The 17,277-nt window shown below is 45.2% G+C and overlaps 1 protein-coding gene across 2 annotated transcripts in view; it reads left to right on the top strand.

Moving 5' to 3' along the window:
• Nucleotides 1-17,277, top strand: part of LOC115095337 (anoctamin-10-like) — a 79,587-nt gene that overhangs the window by 39,105 nt on the left and 23,205 nt on the right. For both annotated transcript variants that reach the window (XM_029608866.1, XM_029608867.1), the window contains exons 5-9: nt 2,971-3,090; nt 5,772-6,347; nt 7,881-7,936; nt 8,642-8,716; nt 12,781-12,954. In XM_029608866.1, the coding sequence (XP_029464726.1) occupies nt 2,971-3,090; nt 5,772-6,347; nt 7,881-7,936; nt 8,642-8,716; nt 12,781-12,954 (1,001 nt within the window). The remainder of the gene's footprint in view (nt 1-2,970; nt 3,091-5,771; nt 6,348-7,880; nt 7,937-8,641; nt 8,717-12,780; nt 12,955-17,277) is intronic.

Raw genomic sequence — 17,277 nt, forward strand, 5'->3', positions numbered from 1 at the left:
CGTCAGTGCCAGGAAAATAGTTGAAACTATTATAAAGAACAAAACTGCTGAACATATAGATAGAGGTAGCTTAATGGGACAAAGCCAAAATGGATTTAGCCAGGGGAAGCCTTACCTCACCAATCTGCTACTTTTATTTGAAGACGTGAATACACACATAGATAAAGATGATCAATGGGTATAGTATATCTGGATTTTCAGAAAGCATTTGACAAAGTACCTCTTGAGAGACTCTTGAGGAAATTAAAAAGTCATGGGATAGGAGGCAATGTTTTATTATGGATTGAGAACTGGTTAAAAGATAGAAAACAGAGAGTAGGGCTAAATGGTCAATTTTCTCAATTGTCAAAGGTGAACAGTGTACCAAAAAGAAATATCTTTTAATAATATTTGCAAACATTTCTTGTGGCCATCATAATAGGCACTCCTGGTATGTCAGCATACCTTCAGTTGCCTTATATTAATCATAGGCCAATTTGTTATTTTTAGATTTTTGTTTTTGCAAATAAAAGTCACTTGTCATGTCTTATATTACAGTAACACTCCTCAAAAAAGTACTTATCTTGTCTCCTAGCACAAAAACACTACCAGCTGTATTACATTTTAATCATTCATCTCTCTCGACATTCTTACCTTTTGGTGCCAAAGTGTCAACTGGAAGCTTCTTTTGTGATTTTGTTTTGGTTCATGATTAATATTTTCCCTGTAATACCTTGCAGCTGTTGTTTTGTCATGGAAAGGTGAATAGTGGCATTCCCCATGAATCTATATTGGGACCACTGCTTTTTAACATATTTATAAATGACCTAAAGACAGGCCTGGTGCAAAGGTATTAAGTACCCTAGGTGAAGCTTACAGCCTGTTGGTCCTCTCCTCCCCTCCGATTGCACAATTCCCACACACATAATTTTAAAGTTAGTTATTTATTTATTTTGCAGCACTTGTATTCTGCAGTATCTAAAAACATATTCACAATCACTGACGAAACAATTAAAACAATAAAATAGTTATGCATTTATAATAGATTTGCATGAAAAAGGGCAAAGTACAGTCTTCTGAGGTAAAAATATTACTTACAAAATGTATATTTTATTTACATGCATTGCTGTGGTGCCAATCAGAAAACCCTGCAAAAAATACACTTGGACCCCATATATTATTAGGCCTGTTGTGGGTCTGGCCCGTAGAAAGCCATGAGTAAATGGAATTACAATTACAATATTGTAAACCTCCCATACCAAAATAGCATTAAATGCCAGCACTCAAAGAGTAGCAAAACTACTTATGAAAAGGCAACACCACACATATTGCACCAGGCCCTAAAACACCAGAACACCTCCTGTTAGGAAAACAGAATAACCAAGTCACCAAGGAGATGCAGAGATATAAAGTCAGTCCCAAACTTCAAAATTTGTATACACAAATGTTTAATTCATTAAATCGGCAACTCCATTGCTTAAGAGACCCAAGAGTTTTTCAACACGGAGTCCCCCGACACGGACCCATGTTTCGCCAAACGCGGCTGCGTCGGGGGGGAACAGTAATTTCTTTGTGGTATTCAAAGCTTTAAATCTTAGCGTCTTGGCAGCATTTCAGGCAAGGAGAGCCATTGTATTGGATATTGTAGTTGGAGTGCAGTATTTGCTCCTCTGTGATGTTTGAGGAAAACAGAATAAGCCAGGTTACAGTAGAAACTGCAAACTAGCTCACCTTGATTACACATGCAGAATATAGGCAGACCCTCACCGAAAGCAGAATAAAGAGACCATAAAATCTAAATAGAAACATGCAAATTAAACTGAAAACTACATCAAGGCAGATGCCGCTAATATCCTGGCATAGTTAGTCGGAGACGTTTATCCAACTAACTTTACTAGTCGACTAGCAACTGAATGTGGACCTAAAAGTAACAGTAAAATTAAAAACAGCTTCTGTTTGCATCTTTTGCTAACATAAGGGCCGAAACAGTAAAAATCACGGGAGAGCAGGCAAGCACCCGCTCTCCTGGTGCGCGCACAGGCCACTCTCCTGTGTGCGTGATTCAGTAAGTTAATTTATTTAAATTAGGACCCGCGGTAAAAAGAGGCGCTAGGGACACTAGCGCATCCCTAGCGCCTCTTTTTGGACAGGAACAGCGGCTGTCAGCGAATTTGACAGCTGACGCTTAATTTTGCCGGCGTCGGTTCTCAAACCCGCTGACAGCCATGGGTTCGGAAACCGGACGCCAGCAAAATTGAGCGTCCGGTTTTCAACCCATGAGCCTTTGGGTAGGCGCTAATTTCTTAAAGTAAAATGTGCGGCTTGGCTGCACATTTTACTTACTGTATCGCGTGGGAATGACTAATAGGGCCATCAACATGCATTTGCATGTTGCGGGAGCTATTAGTCTCGGGTGGGGGGAGTGTTTGGATGCACGTTTTCGATGCGCTATTACCCCTTACTGAATAAGGGGTAAAGCTAGCGCGTCGAAAACGCGCGTCCAAAAGCCGGTTAACAGTGCGCTCCACCGGAGTGCACTGTACTGTATCGGCCTGACAAGGAGCACAATATGCATAATTGTTCAGAAGGTACCTTCCCTTTAAAACACAAGGTCTGGATTAGATAAATCCCTCTGTATCACAGAGTTTACAGTGCCTGCTTTCAAAGAATATTATGATTGTGTAGCATCTACTTCACATTTCTTCATCCTAATAGGAACATACTAAAGGGAAATAGGAAGTACCTGTAGGCTGTTTAGTGATAGCTATTTTAAAGCAGCAATTTTCTGCTAATTTTAGAATTATTATTGAGCAGCTCATGGTGCAAAATAGTAACTTCTAAAAAGGCTATCTTCTGCTGTTTTGTGGGGAGAAGAGGAAATGGCACTTTTAAAATCCTTTGTAGCCAATTGGATTACATGGTTTTCTTGCAGATGTGAATGCTGTGCACAATATAATCATAGTAATGTATTCTTTCCCTTTCTGCTTTTAGTGCAGTGCCTTCAGGAATGGGGTATTATTGAGAAGGTCTACCCCTTACATGTGGAGGAGGACCTGTTGCCCCTCACACAGGCATGGTACTTACAGATTCACAGGACAGGCCAGCCTATAGGTGAGTGCATTAGTTTGAGGCCACCCCTCCTGCTTTCTAATTGGTTGGGAAGTAACTATTCAAAAAAAGTTTAAAAATATGGCTGTTCAAAAAAGCATTTTACAGCGAGAATGGAGAATAAGAAAGATAAATGAACAGGCGATTAACATCAACACACAGCATAAAGTCACCAAGACGCGTAAATGCATTTCTATTTTTATCAAACTTTACCACTAATGTTAGAGAAACTCTGTTTAAAGCACAATACGTGTATTTATAACACTATTATTCATATAAATGGACCTGATCCATGTCACTTATCATATACCTTATTTTATGAAAACTTGTAACTGAAACATTATGGGCACTCTTGTTAGAATAGTATATACAAACTTAAATATTTGTGCCTCCCTGTAAACCGTTGTGATGGTACTTAACTAAACGACGGTATAGAAAAGATTGTAAGTAAATAAATAAATAAACATTCAGACTGGGTGAGATGGAGGCGTGGGTGTCGCAGTCCTTAGGCACTTCAGTGAAGAGCCTTTCACTTCCAGATCTCTAGATCCATTATCTGCCCTAGCTCAGTGTATCCCTTCCCAGGAAGGCACATAAAATGTGAGAGAGTCTGCTGCCAGTTTGGAAGCCCAGCACTAGTCTCTTGGTAGGGTTCACTAAATAGTGAATCAAGCAGATGATGTAGTGGACCAGGGACTAGAGGCAAGCGTGATTTTTTTTTTTCCCCCTGAGCTGGACACTGGGCCCAACTACTTAGGCTTCCCCTCTATGAACCCCTCTAACTGCTCCTCCAATGGTATTTCCCAGAATCTCACACTTGTAGATAAGATAGGGACTCACTCCAGGATATATTCAAACAACTTTTATTTTCTGGGGATGCCAGTATGTGATCTTAAGATGCACTGATTAAATCAGGAGTTACAAGCTTCTGCAGACAGGCTACAGCAGCACCAAGTTCCAAACAGAAAAACCTATTGCTCAACCCTTTAACAGTACAAACATTTGCAATCCCAAAAGTCATAGACTTCCTTTCCCTTCCACCCATCCCATTATTCCTCCTTGAATTCTTGTCCTTGAATACCGCCTCCACTTTAACATACATGTGGCTGCAGAATTCCTTTCTCTCTCATGGCCATCAGTTTCTCTTATCACCTTGAGGTCTTCCAGTATTCTCTTGAAGCTACTCAAAACTCTCTTTGAGGACTTGCCATGGGTTCCCCGGATTCCCCAGGCAGGATCTCCCTGCTTCCAGGTCCTCCACAATGGTGGGACCAAATATTTCTTCCCCTTTCCCACTACCCACAACAGGTCCTCTGGCTATAACCCCGTGAGCAGAAACACCTTCCAACCTTGGGCCTTGCGCCTTTATGGGGAAAACCTCTGCAGAGCTCTCTGCTTATGGACAATTCTACACTCAGGAAGATTCTTGTACTCTCTCCAACTCCTCCCACCAAACTTCAAATTCAGGATTATATAGACCCATACCACTCTCCCTAGAGGACCTCTTTTCTAAATCCCTTAAAGGAAACACACAACTTAGAATTCAGCTACCACTCTTCTCATAGACACTCAATTGTACATGCATAGTGTACTTGTACCATCTACGATACCACCTAGTGACTATTCCTTAGAATTATCTCATCAGTAATTTATCACAGCACACCATTATCAAACCATTAACAAAAACAAAGTCAAGAGAACTCCCCCACCCAGAATCCTTTCCAGGGGACTCTACAATGATGAAAAAGGTTCTGTTTAGGAGGCCTGTCATATCTGTAACCAGATGTCATGAACATTCAATGGTCCATGTGAATTGAGTCGGTGGCCTCAGTTCATTAGTGGACAGGAGTTCACATCCCAATAAACTAAAAATATCATAATTGGTACTAAGTGCTACGTATCTGAGAGTTTCATAAAATATGTCAGACACAAAAAAGGGGTTGACTTTGCACAAGTTTTAAACTTGTGAGCAGCAGTGACAATCATCAAGGCTTCTGTCCATTTCTGCATCTTTTATATGGATTCATGATTCAGTCATCTTAGAAAAAAAGGGTATCAAGTGGAGAGTATATCTCTCATTTACCTACATTATGGTTGGATCAGAAATGACTGGCCATCAAGGAGTTTCCTTGGGAAATTTAAATATCAATAAAGGAACAGGTTTGTAGGTGGATGTGATTGTCCAGGTAGGTTGGGGTGACTGTAAGAGAAACACTTTTTTTTTTTATAAAGCAAGTGGGATGCTGGCTTTTTTTTCTAAGGTGATTGAATGAATTATGATTGCATATGAAGATGGACAGTTGCAAGGGTTGAAGCCTTGACAATTAACTCTATTGATCACAAGTTTTAAATTTGTGCCAATTTACTAGGGGTGTGCATTGTTCTGTGGCGGGAAGGTATGTGAGGGAAGCCGGCACCAGTGTTGCTTGTGCTGTAACTGTAAAGTGATGAGGCAGTACGGGTGAGAAAGCTTGCATTACTACTGCCTGAGCTGTACCTATTCTGTACTGGGGCAATGTGAAAGGCCCAAGACCTTTCTTAAAATGTGTACATTGAAATCTTTGTGTAGAATTATATTTGTAGAAGAACGCTAGCAAACATGCACCGTAGAAAGTCCACTGATGGAAGCCCTGGTGAATACACACTGGAAGACCCTTTCTTTTATCTCTTTTCATTGCTGGCAGATGCAATCCGTGCTTACTTTGGGGACTCGGTGGCCCTGTACTTCAGCTTTCTTGGCTTCTTTACAATCTCCCTAGTGCCCATGGCCATCCTGGGTGCTGTCTATCATTGCTTGACCTCGTCTTTCCTGGACAAATATCTCCTGTTTGCCGTATTCAGTGTCCTCTGGTCCACTGTTACCATGGAGTTCTGGAAGCGCCACTGTGCCGCGAAGGCCTACACTTGGGGTACCCTCCAGCTGAAGAGCCGCTTCGAAGCACCTCGAGCCCGCTACTTGGGCCCTCCATCACTGAATCCCATCACTGGAAGGTGGGAGCCATATTACCCCAGCTGGAAGCGCAAGCTGTGGATAATGTTGGTGTCCACCCCAGCCATCTGCATGTTCCTGGGACTGGCCATTGACGGGATGATCATGTACCTGTACTGGGAGCACTGGGTCCAGAACTCTTACAAGCGGAGCAGTGGCAGCAGTAGGCTGGCTACAATTTGTTTTTATCTGCCAAGCTGCATGTACACCCTGTACATCGAGCTTTTGAATGTCATCTACAAGCGGGTGGCCATCATCCTCACAGAGTGGGGTAAGTAGAATCCCATCTTTGCACTTCTTATAGCATTTGAGTAAAGGGTGTGAATGGCAACAAATTTTGTTTTGCTTTATTTTCCTTGTGTTTATTTTTTGGTTTTCTTGTTTTGTTTTTTATAATTTTTTTCTTTTTAAATTTGTTTCGTTTTTAGTGTGCACGTATTCAAATTAGTACACACTAAAAACGAAAAACAAAATGCATTTTTGTGGGTGTTTTTGTTGTTTCCTTTTATAAAATGACGGAAAACAACATCGACAATGTTGTTTCAAATGATAGCACATCTCTATTTGAGTTTTCTGCATGCTTAGAACATGGATTGCTTGACGTGCTCCAGCAAAACTCATTAATTTTCACCACACTACAGTGAAAAATGTCATTGACAGACTTAAATCGGCCACCCTGCCCCCATCCTCGACTCCCCTCCAGTACCCCACCGAACATTAAAAAGAATCCCACATAGGGGCCTGGGTCATTCTCGCACCCGGCCCGGTCGGTGCCATTTTCCATAATGGTGCCGACTTGACCTTGAAAAATGATGCTGACCGGACCGGGTGCAAAGCTGCACCTGGCCCCTTTGTGGAATCCTTTTTAAGGTTTGAGGGGGTTGGGATGGGGGGAGGGTGTCTGAAGTTGGGGAGGGGCCCGGGACCTGGGACCCTCCTTTTCTAATTAATCTTTTGGGGAGAAGGGGGGTGGGGGTTTGGGAAGGGGAGCTGGGACCAGATCATCAATTTTATTCGATGGACTTGTGGGGGATCAGAAAGAGGGGTTGATGCTCTTTTGATATTTGATGGACTGGGGGGGATGGGAAGGCGGGCAGGGAGCGGTTCAACATTTGTATTTGATGGATGGGGCCATCGCAGCATGGGTGCATTTTTATCATTTTTACACTTTGGGGGGGAAATCGGGCTGCCTCGAGTGGCGGCCCCGGGTGGAGCCAGGTGTCAGCACTGACTCCTGCTCAACCTCCCATCTTTTCCGGGATTTTTTTTTTAAGGTGATGGCGGCCCCGTGAGGGTGGGGCTGCCATCGCATTAAAGGGCCGCTCGCCACATTCTTTTGTCCCACGGTGTTTGACCATAAGACAAAAGAACGCGCCATACAGCCGCAATGCTTTTTTAGGTGAGGGGACCCACTATCGCGGTGAAATCCCCCCACGATAGTAGGACCCCCTCCCACAGAAAAACTTCATGGCTTAGTGCCTCTGGGCCTAAGTTTGTACCTGAGGCCAGTTATCTTGTAAACATCTTTGCTTTCCTATGAATTTAATTCCTTGTCTATTGATCACCCACTACCACCCCTCCCAGCTGCCACATTATAGGAAAATTCTTATCCCCCCCTTCCTTCATCCATAGCTTCCTCCTTTACCCCCTCCCCCGCATCCCCTACTCCCACTGAGTGGTCACCAGTGTCAGCGTGCATTAAATGTCACCTGGCAGAGGAGGAAGCGGGTGCCACTGCTACGACGTCGCCACGGGTCCTCCAGAATTATTTCCTTGCCTTCTATTCCCTTGCTTTTTTTTGCAGAAAATCACAGAACGCAATCAACTTTCCAAAACCAGTTAACCATTAAAGTGCTGGTGGTGAGTACGAAGAGTTTTCTGCCTGCAGCAATGTCAAGGGTGTAATGTGGGGCTAGCTCTAGTCTTAGATTGTCAGGACTGAGGTGCATTAGCGGAGCTGTCGGGAAGGGGGGTGGGGGGGGAGCAGAGATTGAGAGCGGAAGCAGTGGGAGGTACTGCAGGTCAAGACAGAGCTTTGTTGGCAGAACTATGAGGAAGCGTGTGAGCGGGTGAACGCAACGGGGTCTGCATGCAAAACCTGGCTCTTTTACTGAGCAATAAGCAGAAGGCGCTGTACAGCATCTCACAGTGCTGTGGAAAACTTTAACGGAGAGAAAAGTAAAATATGAGCGAGCTCCCCCCCAAGTTATTTTTTTCTGGGGATACTGCCCTTGGATATGCGGACGGACTGTTCTGGGACGCTTATATAGTCACACAGAGCTGAAGGACTTTGTGACACGGCATGTCAAGGCCTTGCTGGAGAAAAAAAAAAGTCTTCAGAACCCCTGCAGCTGGAACAGCTGGTATGCCGGGTGCTGGCCGTGGCCCAGGAACATCTGTAGACAGATGTCATGATGACGCTGGGGAAAGGAAAGGGTAATGGCACAGACTAGCACAGAGAGCACTGCGAGCCCAGGAGGGATTTATGAGAAACAGGACATGAGGAGAAAGGTCACAGAGTCTACAGCTAAGCTGATCCTGCCTTCTTTCTCTCTTCCCTCCCAGTTTCGGTTTATTAACTGCTTTTCTGGGTTGTTTTATATCACCTTCTACATGCAGGACCTGCAGCTGCTCCAAAAGGTGAGTCACCTTCCAGCGTATCCATCCCATCCTGCTAGCATGTGACAAGGGGGGGGGAGTGGGGGTTCAATTTTATCTCTTTTTTTTTTTTCGGTCCCCTTTCGTTCACTTTCTGCAACAAACCCGTACACATTCACCCAGATCCATGTCCTCTCCAGCCAGAAATGACCCTGGCTGATTGCTGTCACTTTGCTGCACAAAGGATGGAATGAAAGCTTCCTCTGAGGCCGAACCTTTGGTACCTTCTCAATTCCAGCAGAGGATTATCTTTCCTCCACCTGTGGCCTATAAATTGACCTGGTGCTGTTGTGTTGCAGACACAGGGCGAAAACAGGCATGGGCTTAACCACAGACATAATGCAGCAAGCAGGCTGCTGCCTCCTCGTGACATGAGCCGCACTGAGTCGGGCCCAGATCGTACTGATCCGCTGAGCACATCCCATCTCTGCTCATTCAGTGTCACTGCCGTATATTGCAAACTGAAGTCCCCCAGGCATTAGTCACAGCAGTCTGTGGTCATGTATGCCAGTAGGTAACAGCACTGAAGTGAGCGGCCTGCGTCTGGAGCCTGGTCAAACTGAATCTTACTCTGGCAGTTAAGTGCATGGAGGGAATTTTTCAGACATGCACAGATGTGTGCGCCTGTAAAATAACGTTGTTGTGCACAGAGTTCTGCATACAGGCCACAGGACAAAGCTGAAATCGGTCTTGGATGTTGTAAGAACCCTGTTCTGAATATTAGATTGCACAGCTAAGTGGAGCACATGCAGGAGGCAATGGTCATACTGCTCACATAGCTGCAAAAGTCACGGGTGCCCTTTACCTGCACACTTTGCACCAGTTTTCAAAGGAAAGGGACTCGCAAATATCTTTGAAAATTGCCTAAGGAAAAAGTACTCGCAGAGATTTGCACCTCCTTTTTCTGCAGATACTTTTTCCAACAAAGTCCACATGCATAGTTTTAGAACTCCAAAAATCCACGTAGTTCAAAGTGTGACTCAGGCTCTGGCAACGGAGGAGGAGGAGGATGTGGCCTGAGGTATTGCAAGGCTGTGGTCCTCCTTCTCTTTCCCGACATAGAGGGTGAGTGAGGTGGATCCCGGCAGTGGGAAGAGGGCACAGAAGAAAAATAATGCGCCATCCTACCTGCCACCAATGAGGCTTCTCTGAACGGGAGGGGGGGGAGGAATCCACCGTTCCACTGATGCCAATGAATGAATGAGTGGGGGGAGGGAGCGAAGGAAGGTAAGTGAGGATCATCGGGGGAGAGAAAGAGGGTGAGTGGGGGGAGGGAATGAAGGAGGTGAGTGGGGATTGTGGGGAGAGAGAGGGAATGAGAGTGAGTGGGGTGGGAACAGAGGAGGATGAGTGGTGAGAGGGAGTGAATGATGGTGAGTATGGGGACTGTGGAGGGGGCAGGAGAGGCATTCCGGGGGCATTCCAGGAAGGGGTTGAGTTATCCGGCTAACATAGCCGAATATCTGGTATATATGGCTAGGTTAGCCACATAACTTTAGGTCTGCTTCAGCGTAGGCCTTGTGTGGCGGGTAACTAGATACTTACCCAGATATTTTCAAAGATATATGGGTAAGCAGTGCTGCTGTAAAACAAATGAAAAACAATCTGTCGCAGGCCTCCTGGACTGATTCCCCACCACCATCACCACCAAAAGTTGCTCTGACACACACACATCCTCTTCATACACACACACACACACACTGGCCATGAAACCATCGCAACCCCCAGAAATGTTTTTTTAACACCAAAAACAATAGTGCCGCCAGGCCAAAGCCTCCAGTCCTCCTCCTGCCTTCCCCGCTAAGATGCCAATAAATTGCACCTTCACCCCCCTCCCAGGCAGGCACCCACCTGGCACCTGCAAAGGGTCCCCTGTTTTGAATGCCAGGCTGATGTGAGGGCGCAACAAGGAACATATCTAAGCAAACCCTCACTCAAATAACTGGGACCTCGTTCATCAAGGGCATTAAAGGCCAACCAAAGAGTCTTAAAAATTATTCTAAACTCCGTGCAGTTTATTTAGAACTGAGCGAACACGATCACGTAGCCTGCAGCCAGATAAAACTGTGGCTGCAGTATTTTGAACCTGCTGTAATTTATGTGTGACCTTTTTTTGGAAGCTGTAAGCATAAGCTGTTACCATAGTCTAGCCTTGACATGATAAATGCCTGACAAATGTCCATCCAGAAATGTACTTAATTGGCAAACCATATGAAGATTAAAAAAAGATGAATGATCCACAGCTGAAATATGAGAAGTCATAATGAGGCCTGAACACTACAAGCGTGGCGTACATTTACAAATGTACGCCCGATTTTATAACATGCGCATGCAGGCCCGGCGCACATGTTATAAAATCAGGGGTCGGCACGCGCAAGGGGGTGCATACTAGTGCACCTTTCGCGTGCCGAGCCCTCGGGGAGACCAGCTGGCTTTCCCCATTCCCTCCGAAATCGAAGCGGCCTCGGAGGGAACTTTCCTTCCCCCCCCCACCCACCTTCCCCTTCCTTCCCCTACCTGTCCCGCTCCCCAGCCTGAAAAAAAACACCCCTGTACCTTTATCTCACAAGTTCTGATCTACAGCCAAATCAGAATAGTAGATTTGGTTTGGATTGACCTCAGCTTGCTTCTGGATGGGGTGCCTTTGATTATGAAAGATCAAATAAAAGGAATCATATTGGGGCAGATTTTCGATGGGTTACGTGCGCCGGGCCTATTTTCAAAAGGTCCGGCGGCGCGCATAAAGCCCCGGGACGCGTGTAAGTTACGGGGCTTCTGGCAGGCGTAACTTGTGAGATAAAGGTACAGGGGTGTTTTTTTTCAGGCTGGGGAGCGGGACAGGTAGGGGAAGGAAGGGGAAGGTGGGTGGGGGGGGGGGAAGGAAAGTTCCCTCCGAGGCCGCTTCGATTTCGGAGGGAATGGGGAAAGCCAGCTGGTCTCCCCGAGGGCTCGGCACGCGAAAGGTGCACTAGTATGCACCCCCTTGCGCGTGCCGACCCCTGATTTTATAACATGTGCGCCGGGCCTGCATGCGCATGTTATAAAATCGGGCGTACATCATCAGCAAAGATATGAAAAATTAACCTTTCACATCTAATCAAATTAGTCAGAGGTGACAAATATAATTTTTGCCCAAGGATTTCTACTGGAAGTTTGTTGTTTACATTTGCCTCTGCCTTGGGTTGTTAATTTTGTAAAGTTTTAATGTGCTGTCCTGCAGAAATGTGTGTGTGATTTCATGCATCTTGCACACATTCTGTAGCAGACTGCAGTAACCAACCATGTTCAGAAACGTCACAAGTCACCTGACAAACACAGGATCCTGATTGGTCCTTATTGAATATGATGTCACCAATGGCATCTTTCGCACAACCAGCATGATACAATCATAGTGCGTGCTTCATGTAACTCTCACAGATATATTTGAAATGCATTTGACATTAAATTTTGAAATCACATAAACAAGTACGTTTGAAGCGCAAGTAAAATATGTTGCTAACAGGAAGCTGCATGGTGTGAATGTTGAATTTCTTGGGTATCTCTACAAATGTTCCATAAAGTGGAGATATGCACCAAAATATTCCCTGTAGACTTTAATATGCAAGTTGTTGAGTGGAAAATGGCAAAACTCACAGTTTAAAAAATGGATCAAAAATAGGTTTTGAAAAGGCATCATTTTCTGACAACTATGTCCATTTAATTCAGGTCCTGTCAAACATTTGCAAAAGTAGAAATTCTTTGTAAATTTGCACAGCTGGCGGCCTACAATTTGCACTCAGACATCTCTAACTGCAAATTCAGTAGCAGGAAATTTAAATGAGAATTGAACTGCAGGGAAGTGTGAGTGATTCAGAGAGGGGTTTCTGGTGCTGTACCCGGAGGTTCGCTTTCACACTTTGGACCTGACAAGCCACTAACTCTCTCTCTCTCTCTGTCTCTTTGGGGGTCTGTTTTCACTCTTTGGATCTGATTCTGTCTCTATATGCAGGGGAGGAGAGGTGGGGGGCAGCTTTCGTACTGATGGGTTGCTGCCTCTCTGTCCATAGAGACTGGCCTCCCTGCTCATCGTGTCGCAGGTGATCAACCAGACCAATGAGTTCCTGCTGCCACTCCTCCTGCATAAACTCCAGCTGCGGTCAGGAGCTGCCCGCCAGAGGAAATCCAGAGATGCGCCTGTTGTGGACAGCTTTGTTTCTGAAGGAGACCTGCCAGCATATCCGGTGAGAAACGCCACCCTCTGGCAAGATAGAGAAACAAAAGCATGGCAAGGGGTCAGTGAGCCAAAAAAAAAAAAGTCAAAAGTGGATAAATAGTCACCTCGCTCTAAGGAGTGTAATCCATAAACAGCAGGAGGGTGAGGTACAACTGCAGATATCTGACAATGTGGAGATCAATTAGTTTTTCAGCAGTATTTCAAGATTGTGTTTATACCTCTAAGCTGGGGGCGAGTCTGTATATACTGTTATACACAATTTTGAAATATCGCCGAACTTTCTGATTTATCAAACTGGAACACCATCTTTTATGACATAATAAGAATATAAAATAAAAGCTAATTGATCTCCATATTGTGGGATATCTACGGTTTACCTCATACTTCTGCTGTTTATGAAGTGTTCAGTGAGGCCATAGAGGAAAGAAATCGCTTAGGGTTTTCCAAATTTTGTTAAGAAACACTCTGTATGCACCATGAAAAAGCATCCTCCAGTGATTCTCAGCCCCATCGCCATATTTGGAACCCGGGAAATTCATTTTGTTTTTCGTTGCTCCAGAATTAGCTACAGAGGCAGAGTGCTTTCCCCCCCCCCCCCTCCCTTCTCCTAGATTACAGCTTGGAGAGCGCTGTCAGCCAGGTGGTAGAAAGTTCCACTTCATGGGGCTTCTGGTCTGCTTCCAGCCTAGCAGGAAAAAGCAGGGACAAAGAGCGATGAAGGATGAAAAAAAGATCCTGAGCCAAAGCCATTCTAACCAGGGAGCACCAAGGATTTCAGCCTCTTTCCCCAAAAGCAAATATGTGACTACGTAACTTCAAAGGTACAAAGGGTAACAAAGTGGGAGATTTTCTATGTTAATTTTTTTTTTTTTAACTTTCTTTATTAGCATTTTCAATATTTTCCAAAGGAACTATACACTGTGATAACTAGCACTTCACACTGAAACAATGTCTCACCCCTTCCCCCTTTTCTATGTTAATTAAAATGGATTGTAGTCACTTTGAAATTCCTTCAGGATGGGCTTCTCGAACTCCTGTCTTCTCACTGGAGGCGCCCATGTTTGAATAAGCAGCATGCACACGGGAATCTGATTGGGTCCTATAATGTGAATGATGTCATCTCTGAACCAACAAGTTTTGCTTACTAACAGGCCGATTCAGTAAAGTCCGAGGGAGAGCGGCGCGTGCGATTCAGTATTCAAATTAGGTGGTGCGACAGAAACAGGGAAAAGGAGGCGCTAGGGACACTAGCGCGTCCCTAGCGCCTCCTTTTAGCCCAGAGCGGCGGCTTTGACAGCCGACGCTCAATTTTGCCAGCGTCGGTTCTCGAGCCCGCTGACAGCCACGGGCTCGGAAACCGGACGCCGGCAAAATTGAACGTCCGGTTTTCGGCCCGACAGCCGCTGGCCCAATTTAAATTTTTTTTTTTTACTTTTTATACCCTTCAGGACCTCCGACTTAATATCGCTATTAGGAGCAATGGATGGCCCGAGCTATTTTTTAAGATGGTGCTGGCCGGCCATTGCTCCTTCCATGTGACAGGGACCAGCCAATGGCACCGATAGCCCCTGTCACATGGTAAGGGCAAAGGGCCACCGGCACCATTTTGTTTACTGGCAGCCGACGACCTGAGAGCAGGAGATTGCTCCTGGGACCCCCGCTGGACCACCAGGGACTTTAGGCAAGTTATGGGGGGGTCGGAAGGGTGGGGAATCGTAAATAATTAAATCTGAGGGATCAGGGTGTGCGGTAATGGGTTTGTGTTAGCTCGCACTAATAGGAGTTAGTGCGCGCTAACTCCCGTTAATGCGCGCTAAACCGAAAACGATTCTATACGAAAAAATAAAATGCCGATCCGTGGGGATATGAAGAACTTTTCCTGCGGCTACACGAAACCGAAAGCGGAAACAATCGGGCACCCGATGCACATCTCTAATATTATGTTATGTTTTTACCTCAGAGATTGTACTTTTATGGGTAGATGCAAAGCAATAGAACTGTAACTATAACTATATACATGAGTGCACAGTACAAAATCAGCGGACATAAGGCGTTCTAACTTTGTCCTGTTTCATGTAAAATCTGTTATTATAAATGCATAATTTTTAATTGTGTATGGGGAGGGCCGAGGGCTGGGGGCAGGGGTTTTGCGCAAGGCTGTAAGGTTCACTTAGGGCACCTAATACCCTTGCACCAGCCCTGAGAGTCGCACATACAGCCGCATCATTCAGCCATCTCCAACTTCCATAGGGGGCAAATGCCAGGGGAAGGCTGGGAGGCAGGTGGTAGGGTTCCTGCCAGCTTCCTAGAAATATCATTAGCTCCTCTGGGAATGCTGACCCCGCATCCTCCCTTTCCCTAGCATTTAAATAGCCAAAAGGGCTGAACGCCAAAGGGGATCCCCACTTTTTGCTTTTTTGCTGATTTTTACCTGTGCCAGGCCGCGCTGGGAGGGAGGGGGCGCAGGTAGTCTTGAACTGCCCCTGGAGACAGACATGAGGAAGGAGGGATAAAAAGACGGGAATGAAGAAGTAGTGCGGGGAGGAAAGAGAGAGGGTTATATGAAAGAGACAGATAGATTAGGGAATTGGATACCCATGGGGGCAGGACTAGAAGAATCACCTCCCCCCACCACACACACACACACACACACACACGCTTCCATTCACATTTAAAGGTCCTGCTGTCACTCATACCACATAATACCCCTTGTACAGCACATTTTGAAAGTCATAGGATCTAGGACTATTTAATGCAGTCACATGGGAAACAGAATTTAGAATAATGCTGATGGAAAAGAAAAAGAGAAGGAAAAATGGGGTCACCCAGCAGTTATCACAGTGAGCAACACTGGGAGTGTAAAACAGTGGAGAAGCAGAGGGAAAGCTATGCTCTACTGCATACCCAGGGTCTCTCGCTCACACTTTCCCTCCCCATGGATTACACTCTTTCTGACCTTGGAAAAGTAACTATCTCCCAGTGCCTCAGTTCCAATCCCAGCCCTGTCACTGATTCTCTCTGTGACTTTGAGCAGTCACTGAATCTCCCTGTGTCTCAGTTCCAATCTCAGCCCTGTCACTGATTCTCTCTGTGACTTTGAGCAGTCACTGAATCTCCCTGTGTCTCAGTTCCAATCCCAGCCCTGTCACTGATTCTCTCTGTGACTTTGAGCAGTCACTGTATCTCCCAGTGCCTCATTTCCAATCCTAGCCCTGCCACTGATTCCCTCTGTGACTTTGAGCAGACACTGTATCTTCCTGTGTCTCAGTTCTAATCCCAGCCCTGTCACTGATTCTCTCTGTGACTTTGAGCAGTCACTGAATCTCCCTGTGTCTCAGTTCCAATCTCAGCCCTGTCACTGATTCTCTCTGAGACTTTGAGCAGTCATTGTATCTCCCTGTGTCTCAGTTCCAATCCCAGCCCTGCCACTGATTCTCTCTGTGACTTTGAGCAGACACTGTATCTCCCTGTGTCTCAGTTCCAATCCCAGCCCTGTCACTGATTCTCTCTGTGACTTTGAGCAGTCACTGTATCTCCCAGTGCCTCAGTTCCAATCCCAGCCCTGTCACTGATTCTCACTGTGACTTTGAGCAGTCACTGTATCTCCCTGTGTCTCAGTTTATATGACTATGAGAGTATTAATACCCTCTACCTTTGGGAGCAAACAGCGAGTGCAGCCGCCAGAAGCCTGTTTTCCAGGCCCCCCCATCCAGAGGTGGCTGTGTGCATGTTTTTGAAATACTAAAAACTGTAAAGCATATTGTGATCCTGTTTTGGATAAAAACTATTATGCAAACCTAAATTATTAGTGATTCATATAAATGTTTTAAATTGCATAATAACTAGAGATCTCTCATCGTTTTTTTTAATGTAATCTAATGAGATTAGAATGAGCCAGACAGAAATGATTTCCCCCTAGAGCTGTAGGTTTATATGTGAAGCTTGCATAGATATTAGTCTTATTGTTATTAGAAACAGAAAATCAACAGCAACAACAGAACAGCTGCACTCGGATCACCCTCACTCCACTCAGTTTTTGGTATTTGAAAATATGCCATCCTCCACCCCAGGGATCACTTTTGCAAGGACGATGTGGGTTCTTTGCAAGGCTGTAACCTCTTTTCTTGGACCAGCATAAGACTATATCACAGGGTAGTGCTCTGCCCCAGCTTCCCAGGCCACCTGGATCCAATTTTTAAGATAGGAGATTTGATGAGAGAAGGTTGAGAATGACTTGATCTCCCTAATATGTGGTTAATTTGTGGAATTTGTCAGAGGGGATTGCAAAGGCCAGTAGTATATATATGGTTTCAGAACAGAAACAGGATGA

Source organism: Rhinatrema bivittatum, chromosome 7 (genome assembly GCF_901001135.1).
Source record: "Rhinatrema bivittatum chromosome 7, aRhiBiv1.1, whole genome shotgun sequence".
In the NCBI taxonomy this organism is placed as follows: domain Eukaryota; kingdom Metazoa; phylum Chordata; class Amphibia; order Gymnophiona; family Rhinatrematidae; genus Rhinatrema; species Rhinatrema bivittatum.